At 37.8% G+C, this 19,376-nt stretch overlaps 1 protein-coding gene across 1 annotated transcript in view; it reads right to left on the reverse strand.

Annotated features, from left to right (window-relative positions):
- Positions 1-629: 629 nt before the first annotated feature.
- LOC124156632 (calcium/calmodulin-dependent protein kinase kinase 2-like) overlaps positions 630-19,376 on the reverse strand; it is a 245,208-nt gene continuing 226,461 nt past the window's right edge. Inside the window, exons 6-10 of the mRNA XM_046531289.1 lie at positions 18,318-18,428; positions 18,029-18,234; positions 11,599-11,820; positions 9,868-10,262; positions 630-5,617 (exon numbers count right to left, since the gene is read on the reverse strand). Coding sequence (XP_046387245.1) covers positions 5,536-5,617; positions 9,868-10,262; positions 11,599-11,820; positions 18,029-18,234; positions 18,318-18,428 — 1,016 coding nt within the window. The 3' untranslated portion in view covers positions 630-5,535. The remainder of the gene's footprint in view (positions 5,618-9,867; positions 10,263-11,598; positions 11,821-18,028; positions 18,235-18,317; positions 18,429-19,376) is intronic.

A 19,376-nucleotide genomic window follows, 5' to 3' on the forward strand; every position in this document is an offset into this window, starting at 1 on the left:
ATTTCTTATTAAGACAGTAGACCTTATTAATACAGAATAATTAGCGCTGTAAGTATATTTTCAGCTGAATAGGAGGTAATTAAAAGTTTGATACAAATACTTCAAGGTTGAAGTATCACTGATGATATTTTAACATTATCAATGCTGATGTTGGGCCGGTATGGCATGCACCGTGAAATACATCCTTGTCATAAGCGTAGCGGTTAAACTACCTTTTTAAATCTGTAAAAAGTAGCCCTACTATTAATTATCCAATGGATTTCAGAAACAAAAATCCGAAATGATTATTTACTTGTTCAGAGTTACCACGTGGCACAACTTGGAGCTTATGGGTGCTTTCCAATCACCTTGCGCAGATAAGCTCACATCGCAACAGATTGAAACACACTAGCGCAGACGAGCAATGATGCAGGTTGTGTTCCCATCTGTTTAGCGCAGATGACGTCACACCTGCGATTGGAACACGCTCTGAGCTAAACAGTTTAAAACAGATCAGCGCAGTTACGCGATTGGAAAGCACCCTATATAAGAGTTAAAGCTTGACATTTCAATCCCGCCTGGATGCATAATACATGTTCAGCTGTTGGCGAATTTTGGTGAGTACCGCCTAAATTTTTTTCCCAACTACAGCACTGAGCATTATATATTTTAATAGCCTGTGACGGCTGAATGGAACACTGTTGTGAGCCTGGCCAAGCCTACTCGTTACAAGTGGTGGCCTGCATTGAAAAAATTTAGCTACTATACACATTATCATTCCTACATTGATTCAATTCAGAAAGGGAACTACATATTAGTTTCTCCTTGTCTCTTGTAGTGAGGAATGATTTTTGTAGCTTCTAAATGAGTGTTTACCCAAACACATTTTCAGAATATATGTGCTCACAGAGACTGAAACTTATGAAAAGAGCAGGTGCTAAAAAGAATATAGAAAGTATTTTAAAGATGGCCTGAAAGTAATTGTGAGATTTGTGAGTAGAACTTTGTTATAAACAGCTGGGTATGATACCCTTACGCATAATGTCCTGCTGAAAGTCCTCCTAGTGAGGAAAGCTGGGATTATCCCAAACATCACTGTCATTCCTCTCTATCTAACTTCTAGCCCTAGCCTAATTCCCCATAGACAAATGATTAGATATTTCCCAGGGGAGAAAATTTTTATTGCACCTGGTGATGTTGTATCAAGTGAAGCTAGTCACACTATGGGACTAAAAATTGTGTTATGTATTAAGGAGTGAGGCCTGCTCCTCAGAAGCATTCCATAAATCTTTGCCTAAAATCATTTGAATGAAGGCATATTCTTAGCATTGGTGGTCAGAAAATAATCAGGAAGGGGGCTTAGGGTCACCTATGAAATGTTAACCTTTCTCAAAATTGCATACCTCTATTATATGTACATACTTCTAATTATTACTCTTTATTAATCATTCTATTTGGAAATTATCTGTATGGATAAACCGCACAAAAATACTTAATCTAAATGAATGATTCATGAAATGTGCAACAATGTTTGTATCAGGGTAATTGTTGTGCCAAGTCTTTAGAAAACATTATTCTTCTTAAGAACTTTTTCTGTGAATAGGAATTGCACATGATGAGTGTACACTATGGTTTAAAGATTAAGTATGATATATATCTATGATGGTATGGTATGATGTATAGACCCAGAATAATATTGGAATTGTAAATTCACTGGAATGGAAAATGATCATTTAGCTCAATTTATGTATGAAGGCATCAAGATATTAATTATGTAGTCTTGCATGGCTGAATTCGCTTGCCGTTTAATTTCTACTATGTTGCAAGAAGGAGATTGCAATACATTGAGTAAAACTGACAAATGCCCTAATTATAATTGCAGCTGATTACAAAAACTCTCAATTTCTGACTTCTACGATATTCTCTCTTCTGGTAAAGTTAGGACAAATTGAAGCGCTGCATGTTTCAGAAAATGTCTTAATTATGCATATATGTACATATTAGCATGAAAATATGATAAATGTATTGATAACTTTAATATTCATTATTCCATGATAATAATATGACTATTTTTATGTCATAAGTACTTGAAGATAAATTTCACAAAATATATAGTTGCATCAGTGATGCAGTGAGTGGTGTTGGTGGGGAAGCTACATGTATAAGGATTTTAGGCTACATTTTTCATACTGAATGGGAAAGTCTTAACCACTGATCACAATGCCTCTAATATGTACAGCTCTAGTTTAATTTGAAGGATTCATTAACCCACTCAAGAAATGTGAAGAAATGGAGGAATAATGAGGAAAAAGGTGTGAAGCATTGAAGGCTACAGTTACTAGTTCTGGAGTCTAACATCTACATGCCTCAATAAACAATGGGCAATAAAATGTCTTAAAATTTCATAAATTCAATTTCTACGAGTCACCTTAGAAAATGAAGTTACACTTCTGGAATCATGAATGTTTGCTTCCTAAGTTGTCATATCCAGAGTTAAAATCTTTTCATATTTGCTTGAACCTGTAATTGCAAATTGCTATTATATTGAGAACGTTTATGTTATGCTCTAAATGAGGCAATGCAGATGCTTTGATAAATTGCTGTTAGCTTTTTACTTTTTGCATATCAATGTATGTCTGGAGATATTCAGAATGGGATTCTGTTTATGAATAGCCCTTGTATCACTATGATAGCTAGCTATGTGGTGCATGTGTCTTAGTACTTTAGACGTAGATTATACGCTAATAGTGTATCTAAGTCATCAATACTCAGCATATGATATGGAGCACTATTTATGGGACAGAAACTTTGTTTGCTGTAGGTATCAGTTGAATATTGATTGAGGGTTCTCTTCAAGTGCTCACATTTCTATCCTGAGTAAAAATCAAGCGAAAAGTTCTGTGTAAGTTCAATGACTGTTGGTGCTGTGACTGTGTAATTATAAAGAGTACCTACTTCAAAATTCAAATTATTTCAGCATGAATTGCAAATAGGAATAATAGATAATTATCATTATATTTCAATAGTTTTAGTTAAGTTAATAGCTCATAATTGTAACAGCTCGAATAGAATTTCAAAGGCCTTAACTATTTATGCATATCACTTCATGATAGACACATGGTCCATAAAATTTTGTATTGCTAATCTTTGGTCATGCTCATGTATAAAAGTTTTATGTAACTCACATTTATCAATATCATAGTCAAAATCTATTTATATATGTATGTATTTCCCTGAAGTCCTTGCCTTATATGCAGCCCTAAAGTAGCCCTATTAGTATCAATCGGTAATTGGATATGTTGTACATATTTACGTATGTCATAGTGTCATGATAATTCATCTGCATTATCATACAGAAAGAATCCCTCAATAAATTTAAAGGCCTATCTTTGTAGATTAGGCTATCCTTGTTGATGATAACTGATGTGAAAGGTAATCCATCTAAATTATATCATTTTCACATACCCTGATCTGCAGTAATGAGGAAATCAAAAATGCATCCTAAATTTTCATAAGGTTTTGTTGAAATCTATGAAATTACTCAGGGGCTCATGCTTGCTATTATTTTTTTAGAACATCTTTCAAATGAGGGGAAATTCAATAGTAAAGAGAATTTTGGCAGTTTTTATCAAAATAGATTTAAATTCAGATTTTACTTTAAATTTTCCAAAAATGGAGGGTGATAATATATTTAGCATGGCCTTTCCTGCCTGATTGCTTGATTTTCTTTAATCTAGTTAAATTAATTATTATTTAATCCCTCTCATTGAAATGTCTTGAGTCTAATTTTATCTGATAATGGTATATCATATAAATATTTAAAGAAAACTTTCGTGTGAGAAAACCTTCGTATGACTTAGTTATAAAAGTGGTTTTACATCTCAGTGAAATGATCAGTTAATCTCAAAATGTTGTTCACAGTGCAAAATCCTCACTGTATGTGGACCTCGGAAAAATGACAATTTGTGAGCAAATTTACTTTCTAATCAAATTTTAAGCTTATGGAGACTCATTTTAAATTTTTCACCTTTAAATTCATGTAATTTTTTAACTAACTTCTTTTTTCTTTAACTAAAAATAAGCTGATAATATCTGTTATCAAATATATGTTTTATTTAAAGTCAATGAAAATGCCATTAAAAATTAGATCTGGAAAGACTGGATTTTTATAATATTAACAAACGCCCTGATGATTCCCAAATGCTACGCAACCTATGAGTTCCTTTGATTATAATTTTACAGAATTAATTCATTTATTAGGTTTGGCAAAATTTCAACACCTTTCCCAGACAGCACACAATTCTGGATTTCTGGAGGATTCTGTGCTGTCTGGGTTACGTATGACTTATATAGTGAATGGATTTACAGAAATTACTTGTGGGGAAAGCTATGAAAATATCTTTAAATTAAGGTTAATTTTAGTAATTTACTGATAAAAAGACGTATATTTAATGTTGAATTCCTGCCATTACATATTTTAAATTTTAGTATGAAGATCACCTCCCAGAAATGCATCAGTCTAATTTTTATTATTTCACTGCCAGATAACCCAATTACAGATTGTACATCCTAGCCTTCAATTGGTATAAAATGTGATAATAATGAAATAGGCTAGCATATCAGTTGTCATTTAAAAAATTTCAAGTGGATTTAAAATTCAGTGAATTTTTTCTTCCATAAAATGGGCTTCTCTTAATATCCTTTTTGCTTCATTTCTGGGTTTGGAGCAATAAATATATAATGGTTAAATCTGCAATGGTCAATCAACGGATATTGATGGAAAAATGCTCTTCCCTCAAGCTGTTATGTTTCATGGAATATAAAGTGAACTGCAAATCAATGGAAGACAAATGAATAGCAAATTCGAATTAACCCACCAAAGTTGTTTCCTCCTGGCTAACATTTTCAGTGATCAAATTAAAGGTTTCTGTTGGGATTATACAGCTATCATGAGTGCTCTTTGATTTTTCAAATATTGGAGTCATGCTGCAATCATATTGGTGAGTAACACGCTGATAAATTTAGCCATTGGATGATAATCTGGCCAAAACCATTTCAGATTCTTAATAATCATACCCTATTGTAATTAAACTTGTACGTATCACAGTTGTAGAAAGTGCAATAATTGGCTATGCATCAAATCACTTTCTGATTCTAATTACCACTAGGCATATACAATGAATTGGAAACTAAACAAATGACTATTGACCATATTAATGTAAAATTTCAAGAACAGTGAATCCCTTTCATGACCTTCTTGAGAGATTAAAAGCCAGCCTTACATTTAAATCACATGGTAATAAAATCATTAAAACTATTTTAACAAAAGCATTAGAATAACTAGCTTTATCGATGTTATAATGGCAGTGAATGCCATTTCAAGGAGATACCTAGGTACATTATAATCCTTCAGAATGGGAACTATCTGATTTAAATTCCGTAGGAATCAATATCAGTAACCATTCATTAAAAACATTTGCAGTATGTACTGCAGGAGTCAACATTAACTGAAGCTTGTTCAGCAGAGGATATTTGTCCATGTGCGTCTCTCACTGCTCACCTCACAGTATTCTTGTCACTCCCTTCTCCAGTCACAACCTCCTTCAGAGCTGAAAGGCCTCCAGAATCCACGAGTGTGCTGAAGAAGAGACAAGAAAATGGGAAATTGAAAATGCCATTCATTTATGTATTGTGCCATTAAGTTTTGAGCTTTGAGCATGAGTGGAAAACCCAAACACAACATCATTTCTTGTGTCATCCTCTATCTTTTGACTCTTTATTGTTCATTTTACTGCGCAATTGTTTGCCAGGATATAGGGAGAGGATTGCGCTGGAAGTGACCCATGGGCATTGGGCAATCCCACGGACTAACAATTATTTGAATCACTAATAATTGAAGCTCTACTGTTATGTCAAACTTGTCTATTATGGGAAATAAAACCCTCATTTAAGAAATAATTTAGCAGTGAAAAAAAATGAGTTTGCAATGCATCAAGTAAGCATATAGTTCACAAATTTACAAATTAATAATAATATTCAATTATACATATTGTGGCATAGTGCAAATGTGTCCTAGTCTGATGTTGCTGTCATTGTGACATTATCAAGGTTTTGCCTGTCAGTAGTCCCAGAGAATTTCAATTATGAAATTACATCTATTAAACATGCATAAATTTGAGGAAAATTGTTCATTCAATATTCACCTCTTGTGCTCAAATCATTCATAATTTGTCTTTATACATAAGTAAATTTTGCATTTAAACTTTATGTTAAAACCGTTAAATATTCTACTGTCATATTTATTATGATATTGTGAAAATGAGAGCGCTCATCAATGCATTTTAGATGTCAAGGTGGTCTTTACAAAGATACAAGGAAGGTAGAGATCAAGTTGAAGTTCTTATAGTGTTCAAGTGAATGATTATGAAACATGGATATTTGAATGCTAATTAATAATCTGAAATATGGACAACCAGTTTTTCAGGTAAATTAAGCAACTATATATGGAGATCTGTTAAAAAATTTGCTGGGGGCCCCATAAATTGACGCGGTTTATATCACAGAAGGAGTGAACCACATCAACTGATATTTTATGCTTATCTTTCTGTATTTCCTTGCTCAGCTGCGTCCTCATGGAGATGGCTCTAGCCACCTCCAGCTTCACTCCCTACATTGCATGCAGATAAAATATTTTCTGCAATGGACCACCACTTGGACAATATATTTTTGAAGGAAACTACCCTATAGGGTAGTTTCCTTCAAAAATGAAGTGAAAAGAAAAATAAAGCGAATTTCCTTTGATGAAGGAAACTACCCTATAGGGTAGTTTCCTTCATCAAAGAAAACGAAAGGCATTGATTGCGATTCGTTACCCACCATTAGTGTATTCATAATACACAAATTATTTGGTTTTTGAAATACCGGTTTAGACGAATGGCAAGGGTCAAATTTTATCCTCATTTGAAAAAGGCCAGATTGGCGCCCATGCGATTCCACTCCGCATGACGTCACAGGGACCTAGTTTCTACACGAGAGGATAGGAGTTATACATCGTCTGAGGTTACCAATGCATGCATGAGGCACAGGGCTCAGGGAAACATGTCTTAATAATCACCTATTAAAACTGGCTAAGTTCGGAAAGTTTTCTTCGTTTGATAAGGTATTAATAAACCTTTTTTAAGCCAAGCGCTACCATCCAGCAAGGTACTCAGCTATCCGCTAGCATCCTGCGACGTATCAGCGCTAAGCCTCGCCTCAAGGTCACCTCACCGGGCGGGAGGGGGAACCAGAAATACGACGTACGGAGATATTTCCCGGCATTCATACTTAAGCGTCGCGTTTTCGCGCGCTTGAAAATTTTCACTTTTCATTTAATCGCGAAAAATAGATGTTGTCATTTAAAAATCTAAAAGCGTGAAATACGTACTCCAGGAGTAATAATCTTTCGATTAAAGCAATAAAAAAAATAATAGGAAACCACCCTATTTTCATTGTCAATTGCGATAGCTTGAACAATAAATAGACCCATATTTTTTGACTCAACATGTACAATTATTGTGATTGGCGAATGCCAATCGTTAGCCTCAACCACTTCGCAGTTAAGTCATTCTTCACGTTGACCTCATGTTCATTGTGGCTTACACTCTTGCAAGCGATTGGTTCCCATGAGGAACAGCTGGTGCTGATGAGCAAGCGAATAAATCAGAACTCTAATCGCAGAGTCAACTTGGGGATCAGGTTGGTGTGGTGGCTAGTGTATTGCCTTCCTCCCCACTTCAAGGACCTGGGTTCCAATCCTGCAATGTCGGCATAGATTTTTCAGAGGCTGCCCGATGTAAGTGCTTTGTGGTGGGCACTTTGAGGGCAGCACTCTGTACATCAGATAGGACACTAAACCAAGGTCACCTTTGTGAAGAACAGGCTACGCCAACACTGAGTTTCTCTCCACCCTTCCTTTGCTATCCTTCCTTCATAGCGTGAATGACCTCAGCAGGTTGCCTCTTCCAAATACCATACCACACAATGGCTAACTCATGGGAAGTGATATGCAATTTTCACTTGTTCTCATTTAAAACCTACGAGAGAACAGCTGAATGGTTATGATTATCTTTTCACAGTGTCTTTCCCTACCATCAACCGAATTCTTTTAATGAAGTTAGATTTGGGGTTGTGTGAACAATCCCATTTGATCCATTTTGGACGTGAAAGAGGTTGCACCAATCCGTGGGAGGTTTACTAAACCGTGTCCTTCACTGAATGTGTTAACCAATTAAGAATCAGGCTCAGAGCAAGTGAGTAGATGAGAGTAACAGTCCCTTCTTGACAGGTAAACCCATTATTCTCCCCCCTAATGATGGTTGCCTCCATCTGAACTGAAAAACAGTTTAACCCTTTAGCTGCGGGAGCGTCAAAATTTTTCTGCCACTGTGTGCAGGACATGAACGGGGAAGATATTTTTCCGTCGACCCCGGGCGTGTGTCTAGCAGGTAGTGGACCCTCATAATCCGGGACTACCCACCCTACCCCCTGACGACAGACCATGAATACAATTGAGCCCTTTCTAAGAATCATAATTGGAATTAAAATATTTGAACGTTACTTTTTCTAAATTGAATGTAAATGAATTTTTTTCCTCAAATTTGGCCAGCATGATATTTTTATGAGCGATTTGATATCAAACAGTAAAAAAATCCATTGATTTTTAACCATATTCCTCAACATTTCAACCATACTTCAGCCGATTTGAACTTTGGGGAGCATTTGGAACGTATGTTTGGATGCGGTAGGTAAAGATAATGGATAATAAAGGTTATAATAGGCATTCTCATGAAGGTGGTCCGATATTACACCAGATGAGGAGCTGTCGAACTGGAAAATCTGACGAGTAAAATCATCAGTCCTGGACCAAGAAGATGATGCGGATTCAATGTCTTCAGCCAAATTGAATGGACCACCATCGCCGGAATCATTTGCATCATCCTCATCCGTCTCAGTATCCCTGGTAGACACAGACACATCGGAAAAATTTCCGTCCTCACTCTTACAATCAGAGTCGAATAAAATATTGAGAACTTCACCCACGAGAGAAACCTTTCTCCTTTTAGGCCGAGATGGCAAATTTTCACCATCCATAGTGAAAATAAATGAAGAGATTCACAAAATGTAGTCACTCGAGTAGGTACTTGATTAGGAGCAAACGTACACCACCGAAACTCTGGAAAAACTGAGCAAAGATCAATACAGCATGTGGAAAAGACGGGATATTCGAAGGGAAACCCATTCGGTGGGAAATCCAGAACGAGATTATAATACTCAAAGGAAAGAAATGTCCTTGGTAATTACGCAGGTGCGGCAGACCCACCACCGAAAGTATAAGAAAGAATAACCAATGCTTTCAAATAAGTTTCCCCGGCTAATGGACAATGACAAGATTAAAAAATTCCTAGGAAATGTAATGATTCATTGGAATTGTTTTCTTCGTGAATGTGCCGCGGAGAGCAGAGAGACCTCTCTCTTGAAGAAGGCATAATCTGGGTAGCGCTCCCCGTGGTGAGGGTGCCCAGTCCTCGAAAGTCGCCTTTGTGCTCTCTGCCACTAGGTTGGGTCGAGTTCAAGCAACCGCGGAAAGGATGGCAATAAAATCCTAAGGGAAGTCTGCCAGTGGTAAGAAAATCTGGTCAAACGTTGAAAAACGTTTTTCCCGCACTCACCATGCAGAACGTTTAAAAACGTTCCCGCAGCCTAAGGGTTAAGAGATTTTATTCCCTAAATTAATTGGTGTTTGTGTATACACTTTTTTCAGAAACATTAGCTAAGAATGGTGTGACTCAAATCAGGTGTTGCAATGCACCAGTTGTACACAGTCATTGGTGGGATATAGCAACATACCATGCACCATCCGCAGGATTTGTACATTGGCTGCTGTCTGCTTCTTTCTCCCAGGTGCGTGCCGCAACGGCTGGTGCCGATAATGACCGACTTCCTGGGCACAGGAGACCACCCTTGCCTCGGCGCCCCCTGCTCTGGAGTCCGGCGTCCACTGCGTTGGCGTTGGGGGGCGAAGAAGTGCCCGAGCCATCCTCGGAGCTGATGGACGAGAATGGGTTGGTGAAGGAGTGGTGGCGCAGCATGCTCTTGACCAGGATCAAGGTGTTGAGGTGGGGGATGGTGCGGACCGACCTGCGCACCTCTTCGTCCGTGACCTCCACCTCTCCGTGGCCAGAGCAGTTTTCCTCTTCCGAGGGCATGGGTCGAGAGCCATTGCATGTCACCCAAGGGTGAAGCTGAGGACAAGAGAAGCATGCAATGAAAAGACGGGATGCCTTGTCGAAAATCAAAAGTGAGGTATGGGAGAGAATTGAAGCCATGATTGGACGTGAGTCACTTTCACCTAAATTTTAAAATTAACCCCTTTTTCTGTACTGATACCTAAGCCTTCAAGTAAGCTATTTATTTTCTGTGGATAGAAAATTGTTGTGCTGTAGTAAATTAAAAATTTTGCTGTCCATGTTTGGTAAATAAGTTGTTGGGTGGTTCTGCTTTCTCTGCGAACTACATTTTCCCATCCATGTCTGTGAGCTCTGATGATGATATGGAGATCTCCATCACAGGAGGTGCACAACAGACATAGAACACGGAACCATCCAAGAACTAATTTACCAGCAACAGTTCCTAATTTATTATTTTTACGATGAAAACTGTCCACCTCAAATTCCCAATTAATGGATTTCTGCCATTTTGGAAATCATGGCTTCAGCTACTAAAAATGTGGAAATCAATGAGTGAGCTGACATTTTGATTCTGTAAACATTCTATTGGTGAAAAGAGTGAAGCTGAAATACGCATGCATGTAACATGCCTTTTATCTTCTCATGAAAACAGTATCCATCCAATGCTGCATTACATATTTACCAATTTCAATCCCTTCCACTTTGATTAATTTCATGAATATCTATCTCCTATTATATCTCTATTTATTTTTTTCTGTGGTTCTTTTTCAAATGGTAGGTAATGAAATGATATTTTGTAATTTGTATTCAACATAGAGCCGTGAAATAAAATGCGATTATTAAACATGGAGAACACAGCTATCGCTACTCGAATAAAATCATTTTAATAATTCCAATGCATCACGTTTCATTAAATATGAATTATTTATGTATACTCTGAATGTTGTAACATTGTTAATCTTTCAAAATAAGTATGTCGTCCCACAAAATAGTGCTAAACTTATTAAAATCCGATGACGAGCTATACTCATCATTACAGCGCAAGGGGTAAAGCTACATATGTATTGGTGTATACTAACTTATGCTTATAACTTCAAGTTTATCTTTCATTTTGTGGTAGCTTTGGTGTAATTTGATGCAATATCATGCATATAATCTATGATGCAGCTTCATATGTATTTAACTGCTAGAAAAATTACAAATGGATTTGTCTGTTGGCTTCCTCAATTCAAGATTTTTTTTACTCTTTCACAAATTTGACATGCATAACAATATCTTGGTCAGCTTAATTTTTAGAAATTCACAGTTAAGACTAAAACCTTTGGATGTGAAAAGGAAAATAGAGCAAATTCATATGTAGTATGGATAAGAGGAGATGATGAATGCTTGCCTTGATTTGTGGAAGAGTGATTCGGTGCATTGGGTTCTTATCCAGCATTTTGGAGATGAGGTCTTTCAAGAGGTCACTTGCTTTCCCTGGTCCTTCACTTGGGAAGCTCAGCGGCTGGGTCTGTATCTTAGCGTGGAGTGCCAGGACTCCGTCATCCATGAATGGCAGCTGGCCAAACACCAGGGCATACAGTGTTATGCCCATGGACCAGATATCACAAGCCTGCAAATTTGAACGAAGGATAATTTTTCATGACTGCATGGTGATCACGCTTGTGAAGATTCGTGCGAACCTAAACAGATTACATCAAGCGGAAGCACATACGTACTATTGAGATTTAAATTCTTAGAGAGACCCTAATGGAACTTGGGAATCCTGACAAATGAAGGCTTTCAATAAGTAATGTAGCTTCTAAATACCACTTTACAACCATTTACATTTTTATTATAATTATGTATCATCTTTTTTGAAAGCTGTGGTTTTTGTCAATGAGGTCAACTAGAAGTGCATTGATTTTAGCAGAAAGACTATTTCATTTAACATGCAGCTTGAAAGAGTGACTCACCATTTATCTGACATTCACCCCTGTCAACAGCAAATATACCCTAGCTATTTGGTTGCTGATGTTTGGCAGGAGAAGTCTCAAAACTTTGTGTGTCCTTTTGTGGGATGTACCTGAATGTGGTGCAGCCAGAAGTGAGCTGGATCAGAATCATCGAGGGTGCTAGTAGCTTGAGCTTTAGGGATAGGAATAGCATCAGTATGCTTCACCGGGCGAATTGCTGACGGTAAATTCGGATATATCATTTGAGGATTTTTTTAAAACCCATAGTGTCGGTTTGGCATAAATAGAAATCCGTTGAACGGCAAGTGGGCTATTCTCAAACCATTGGCACTACAAAATTTAAGGAACGATTTCCTCAGTTTAGCCATTCACAAAGACTTCTATGACAACTACTGCAACAGAATTTAGGGGCCCACGATTAGTCTTGGTCACCAATTTTACTCCTGAAATAAAGTTCATAAGATTTCCGCACAATTGCCGTCATCGCTTTCCTTTGGACTTTAAACAGTAAATCTCCACAGGTGTTACAAAATTAATTCGGATGATTTTTGCAAGATCACCAAATGATCGCAAGAAAAAACTTTATCGCTTGCAAAATAACACACTAAATCAAACACACACTTGAAAAATATAGAAAGAACTTGGAAGATTATAACCACGCATGCAGGACAGAGTGTGATGTACTAAATAAGCCACTCGTTTATTTCATAGATGACAACAGCAAGTGTGACTGCCAAGACACATGAAAACACGTTAAAACGTGTCCAAGTGTGTCAAAGCATGTGATGAGTAACTTTTACAGTTTATTTTACCAATTTTTCCCAACGTTTTCCAATCTATTTAATGGAAAGGTCTCAGCTTTTACTTTAAAAGCAAGGAGGACAACGTAGTCAAATCATGAGCCTTGTTACAATAATATTTTGACAAACCTGATTTGTGTACAGATTATTTTGGCAGCTCTTTATACCACCTCCTATACCCCCCGTCCCCTCTTATATTTTATGTTATATTAATCCTTTACAAAATGGGGGGGTGAACAGTGTATTCATCCCTTAAAAACTTTTGTATTAGCTGCGACATCATGTGTCATAAAAAACGAAGAAAAATTGTTATTTTAATGTTTTTTAAAGTTTTTTTTTTTTTTCGATTTTCACCCCCTAAATCTTTTCAACCCCAGTAAATTTTGTATCTCTCTTGACCCTGATAGCCTTAAAACGTCAGTTTTTTCAATCAGAAGCAGATAATAATAAAACGTTATTGTACTTTTCCATCGTGTGGAAAAGTACAATAACGTTTGTTATTAAGAATGGATTTTCACAAAGTAAAGCCAGAAACAATCAAGAAGCAGATAACATTAGTAAAAGTCCTTTGAAAAGGGATAAGTTTAGATACGGGGTTGTTTTCCATTATTTAGGGGTTGCTGGTAAAAATTAAGGGTGATAGAAAAAAACAGACATCATTTTCAGATTCAGCGACCCAAAATTAGTGCGAAACACCCTGAATTGTGGCCAGGCATTTTTTGAACTTTTTTTTTGCAGAACAGTGTTATTATTAAATCTCATTCAAGAAACATTTGGATGGAGCTGATTTCATGGAATTTGCAATTGTGATAGCCTTTTTTTTTCTCAGCATGGGAAAAATGTCCATTTTAGCTCTACACCCTCCTGTTTCAAGACTTCAACGTGAGCAACCTGATTCACAACGAGAAGTTTGGACAATCAACACTTAAGGCATTTCCAATAAATACCATGCAACTTGTTAAGAGCTATTAGCAATAAATCCATAAGGCCCATATATTTAGAGTGATATATATTTGGGACAGAGTCACAAGGTATGATCTTATCACAAGAATTAAACGAAATTCCACAGCCACTACATGAAGGTATATGTACCAGTGCTGGGTGCCATATTGAAATTTTTTTAAATTTCAAATTCCCCACCAAAGTGCTCATCCAGGGGGAATGTGATTGCTCAGTGTGTGTGCTGATGTCCACTCACTGATTGTCAAGCAGTGATCGCTCCCCTTGGATGCACCCAAAGACATGGTAAACTCTCATTTATTCTCTTTATAAATGGACAGATATGCAGGGGGTATGTCGTTGCTCTTGGAATCATACTTAAGAGTATAGCTTGAGCACTTTTTGAACTGGGTGCTTGTGTTTCTTCCAGGTGGGGAAGCAGCAAATGTTGGTGCTCATGGGAGACAAATCCACAGCAAAAGTTGGGAGGCAGTGAACCCAACAGTGTCAACCAACATTTGTGAAGTGTGCTGGGGCATTGGGCTGGCTGATCCGTGGATTATGGCTGGGCAATGTGGATGTATGTAATGTCAACTATGAGACTCATACCTGTTATTTACATAAATGTTTGTAGGTTTCTTGGACCATTGATTATAAATTAAGTCAATTTTTTGGGTGTTTTCTGCTAATTTATGATTTTAGCAGATAATATACAGAAAAAGGACGATTTATGGTTTTTCATATCGAGTCGGACATCGAATCGTCGGCAGATATGGAGTTCCTGACCCGGTGGCGATCCCGAGAACTCTTCACTCAGTCCATTCAACGGGAAAGCACAAAATCTTTCTGAACTTCGATGCTCAAAATTATATTGACTAGGTTGACTGTGAACCAATTGAGGTAAATCAACCACCAATAGTAGCTGGGATGACAAACAAAAACTTGGAAGACCTTGTTACGGAAAGATCTGTATTAGAAGTACCTTTTCCCTGCCAAACACAAGCAGTTGAAAGGATGGTACAAATGATAATGTTAGCATCAAAATCCGTGTGCAGTATAGAACGCAGGCATGGATGGGCATTATCGTGCATAACAGATGGATAATAATAATAAAATAGAAAATTTCTCCCAGAGTAATTGATGTGCTTTCACAATCGTGTCCTTCGGAAGGTTGGCTGGGGGGGACACGGGTGGAACTCGATGGTAGCCTCTTCCTCGTGGTGAGTACTTGGTAGTTTCTTCACGAAACAAGCGGAGAGCTACTTAGTGAAATGCTTGGTGTTCAGGTTCTGTTTTTTCTAAGCCTTGGCTGAATTTCTTGTTGAAAATAGCTCCACAGGTTCGTTATTCGTCATTATGATTGATGTTAATTTCAAATAATTTACCTTATTATTACTTTTTGTCGGATTATTTACTACCATATGATGACTTATTTGATAAGAAATGAAAATCAATCGAAATAAATATTATTTTACCTGCAATTTAGCCCCCAAAATGGAGTTTTAGAAATGTAGCCAAAAATGAGTTGTGTTGTGCGGGTGGTCTATACTCTAATTTTATTGTTAATTCATAGACTTTTTTTAACCATAGATTTGGTCAAAAAAACTTCAAATTTCATTTTCATAAACTATAAACATGTATCCACTCTTTGAAATTATCCATTATCCCATATTTTCATAAAATTCGTCTTCATAGCCGTTTTATTCTGAAATCAGCCTGATTTTTCGCAAAATTTTAAACTTTAGAGCTCGGGCGGCAGTGGTTAATATTATCTGATTTGAAAAAAATTTTGTGCGCGAGATCCTTATATCATTTCGCAACTTTCCAGCACAGGGCAAATTTGATCAGGAAAAAAACCTTTTTTCGGCCCAACCTAATATACAGCATTGGAGAGGTTAACTATTAAATTTTGCAGTCCTCTAAAAAATCTACCGATATGTAAATATTTATTCATGTAAACGTAAAAAGACAACTTTCATAGTAAGTTTTAGAAAGAGTAGCAATCAAATATAATGAGAATGTCTGAAAAACATTTTAGGCGACTAAAAATATTAGGCGGCAAACCGTAAAGAGAACGGTCACGTTGGTATCTAGTGCACCCCTCTCTGCAGAGCTTTGACAAAAGTAATTTTTCTTAAAAAATTGGATTGATTTTATAATCATATTTTACAGGTATCAGAAAGCTTATATAAGGCTGGGGTGCCTGGGACACCCCACGCGACCACTGCCGGGTTAGATCCTTAACGGTTTTCATGAAAATTTGAAAATGCTTTGACTCTATATAAGATTCAGCCTCAGTCATGAAAAAATACATCATTATATGTGATCAGGAAACTGGATGGTAATACGAAGACCGCATGTTTGAATAGTATCTGCTAGTTTTTGTCTGTAGCTAAGCGACCATTTGACTGAAACGTGGCTTCATAAGGAAAGAATCTTTCAAGTTCGGTGATTGAAGCGGTGGGAATATGATGGATGGAAATCAAAACGTCGAAATGATAGTACGGATTCGGGTGATTGTTTCGGCAGTTGCTTTGTCGCCTGGGACGTATGCAACACTTCATACGATTCGTGTGTTGCGGAGGAGACGAAAAATAAACAGACGCGAAGCACAATTTTCAAAGACTTTTTGCTCCTCGGTTTTCGCAGAGATTAGATGCTCTATTGTTAAACATTTTCGGGTTTGATTCCGTGTGGAATGTGATCTTTTAATGATCAGCGTTTCGTCCTCGTGGAAGCGTCGTCTCCAGACTGAATGAAATTTGCCCGTTGGAAATGCGACCATTGTTTTCCTTGGATTCGGTAAATGAAGAGAGGAATTGAAACCAATGCGTGAAAATCTATTCTAAAAAGTGAACGGTAAATGTGTCGAGTGTTAATTGCCTCACCCATTTTTAGTGTAAGGTATCTTTTCCACACACTGCTCAGGTGATAGCCGTAATCCCTATTCAATTTTAAGCTGGTTCACTTATCTCGAATAAGCAGATGTTCTTCCTATGACTATGGCCCCATTCAGTGCCATGACGATGCTCCCAGCAGAAGACACGAAACGCTGATCACTAAAACATCATCCCACGCGGCAGCCTACCCGGTGATGGTTTACTGTCGTGTTTCTGGGGAACTGTTATAACCCCCAGTATACTGGGTTCCGGGGTAGTTGAATGTGCGTAGTTAATGCATTTTATAAGATGATTGATATTTTCAGGGACTGCAGTTGAGTGCAGCGAAGCACAGCAATTGATTTTTGAGCACACCCGTCATTAGAGGGCAGTACAACGTTTTTTATCTCCCCATTTGAAGCACCATGCTCTCCGATGTCATTACATTACTCTCATATGCCCATGGGTTCCACCATGCTTGTATTCCCCTGAACAATTGGCATTATTCTGTTGGGGGAAGATATTCGGGTGAAAAAGTAAAAGGCGAGCGATACCTATTTCGCTCACACCTTCAATGTGCAGCGGGATGATGCGGAATTGCGAAAATACGAAATCCGTGAACTTAAGAAAATACAAAGGGCAGCGAATCGTCAAAAACTATTACGGGCGCGCAGACATCGTTGTACAGATGTTAAGAGAGTTTGGAGCCGCTAGAGACTCAGAGGCTGCGCTAGGCTTAAATTGCTTGAACAAATGAGAATATATATCTTTCAGAGCGACGCAGAGAATCATGTGGAAAATCATGATGGAAATTGTGCAAATTGATTCACCGTGGCTTGTCCCGTTATGCTTAACTCATATTGGGTTCTAACTACATTCTCAGGTCCAACAGAAACGATAAATTAAGAGAGATATTTTACCGAAAGGATAGGTGTGGGAATTCGTTTTTCCCGCACGATAAAGGACTTTAATAAATGCTAGGCGTAATTTCCTCAGAGGATTTCCTTTTTATGTGTAAACTGCTGGTGTCCTAACACCCCCTGCCACATTTTTATTGATGCGGCTCACGGGGTATCATGTAAATGTAGATTACAATAATTTTGTGCTCTTTGAGAAAAGGTAACTCGGTATGTTAGGTAGAAAACGGTCAAGTTATTAGAGGCTGAAGCAATTCAGTTTGAATGATATTTTTATCGGTTTCATCTAAATATAATAAAGTACGAGTAGATACATTTGACTATGCTTACCTTTCCTCCGAACTTTGATCTTGGCTCTGGACGCAGCGCTTCCGGCGCGAGGAAGGCTGGGGTGCCGGCGGTAGACGTCAGGATGGCATCTTGACCTTCGAACTCAGTGCAGACGCCAAGATCCGCGATTCGGACTGGACCGCCTTCCTCCCCCAACAGCAAATTGGATGGCTTCAAGTCCCGATGCACTATTCTGTGGTGATGCACTGAGGGAATTGTGATTGAAAAGCCTCGAGTTAGCCAGGGACCAATTCGAAGAAAAATGAACCGTCTTTTCGTTTGTACTCACAGTACTCAATCCCTCTGACGATGTCGCGGAAGTAAGACCAGGCGAGCTGCTCTTCCAAAGGCTTATCCGTGGGAATCGATAGAATCTCACCCCTTTCCAGCCATTCAAAAACTGCAAGTATAGAATAAAGAAACAAGTTATCATGTTCTGAAGATGGCCGAAGCGAAATCAGAGTACATGTTCGCGTTCGTAAAATAACGCAGCCGGTTGTCTCCCTGGTAACCTAGGTTGCGATGCATTTGCAGCGTAGTCTCCGAGAGGTACCAACAGACAAGAACGTCCGAATTTCGAATGCCATCTGTTTGAAATTAATAAGCCTGTTTTTTGTACGTCTTTAAGGGGAAACATGAACATTATTCTCCTATTTGAGCTGTAAACATGCGTATTTTAACCTTACATTTCCCTATAATGATTATCATATGCATCAACAATTCGCAATTGAAGGCTCATGAATCGTTTCATGTGATCTTATCTTATAAACGGACTATGGACGAAATTTTTTTTTGTTTTTTAGTAATTATTGCGTAAAATTCTGTCTAAAATAATACTAATGCTTTCCCTCGTGCATAAGCATTTCAACTAGCATTGAATTGGCTCATCAAATGTGACATACGACGAAATATTAACATTTTAAAAGTCCATCGTTGTTTAGGTGTATTCCACGCGGTTCGCATTGGCCGGCTAAATAGAATTGGAGGGGGTTAGGCGTCGGCTGACATATCGTAGACTGGGATTCGTAGTCACATAAGACTGTTGAAGTAAACATAAGGCACGACTTACAATAGTTGCGAGGCGCTGATGGCAAGCTCCCTGCTATGGTTACCACGCCAGTTACGGAACGAGGTTAGATCCCCTAGCTGTGGTTAAGACTGAATGTGCTATTTCATTAACTGTATTTTGATTAAGCTGCGATCAAAAATCTCTCAATGGAAACTAAATTTCTTTCAGTCGTGCAATGGCGTAGCCAGGATTTTTAAATTGGGGTGTGGGGAGGAGGTTTCGCCCTTGGCAGAGGGGGTCCGGGAATTTTCGATGTTGAAGACGTGATTTTTAGGACTA

The sequence above is a fragment of the Ischnura elegans genome, chromosome 3 (assembly GCF_921293095.1).
Source record: "Ischnura elegans chromosome 3, ioIscEleg1.1, whole genome shotgun sequence".
Lineage (NCBI taxonomy): Eukaryota > Metazoa > Arthropoda > Insecta > Odonata > Coenagrionidae > Ischnura > Ischnura elegans.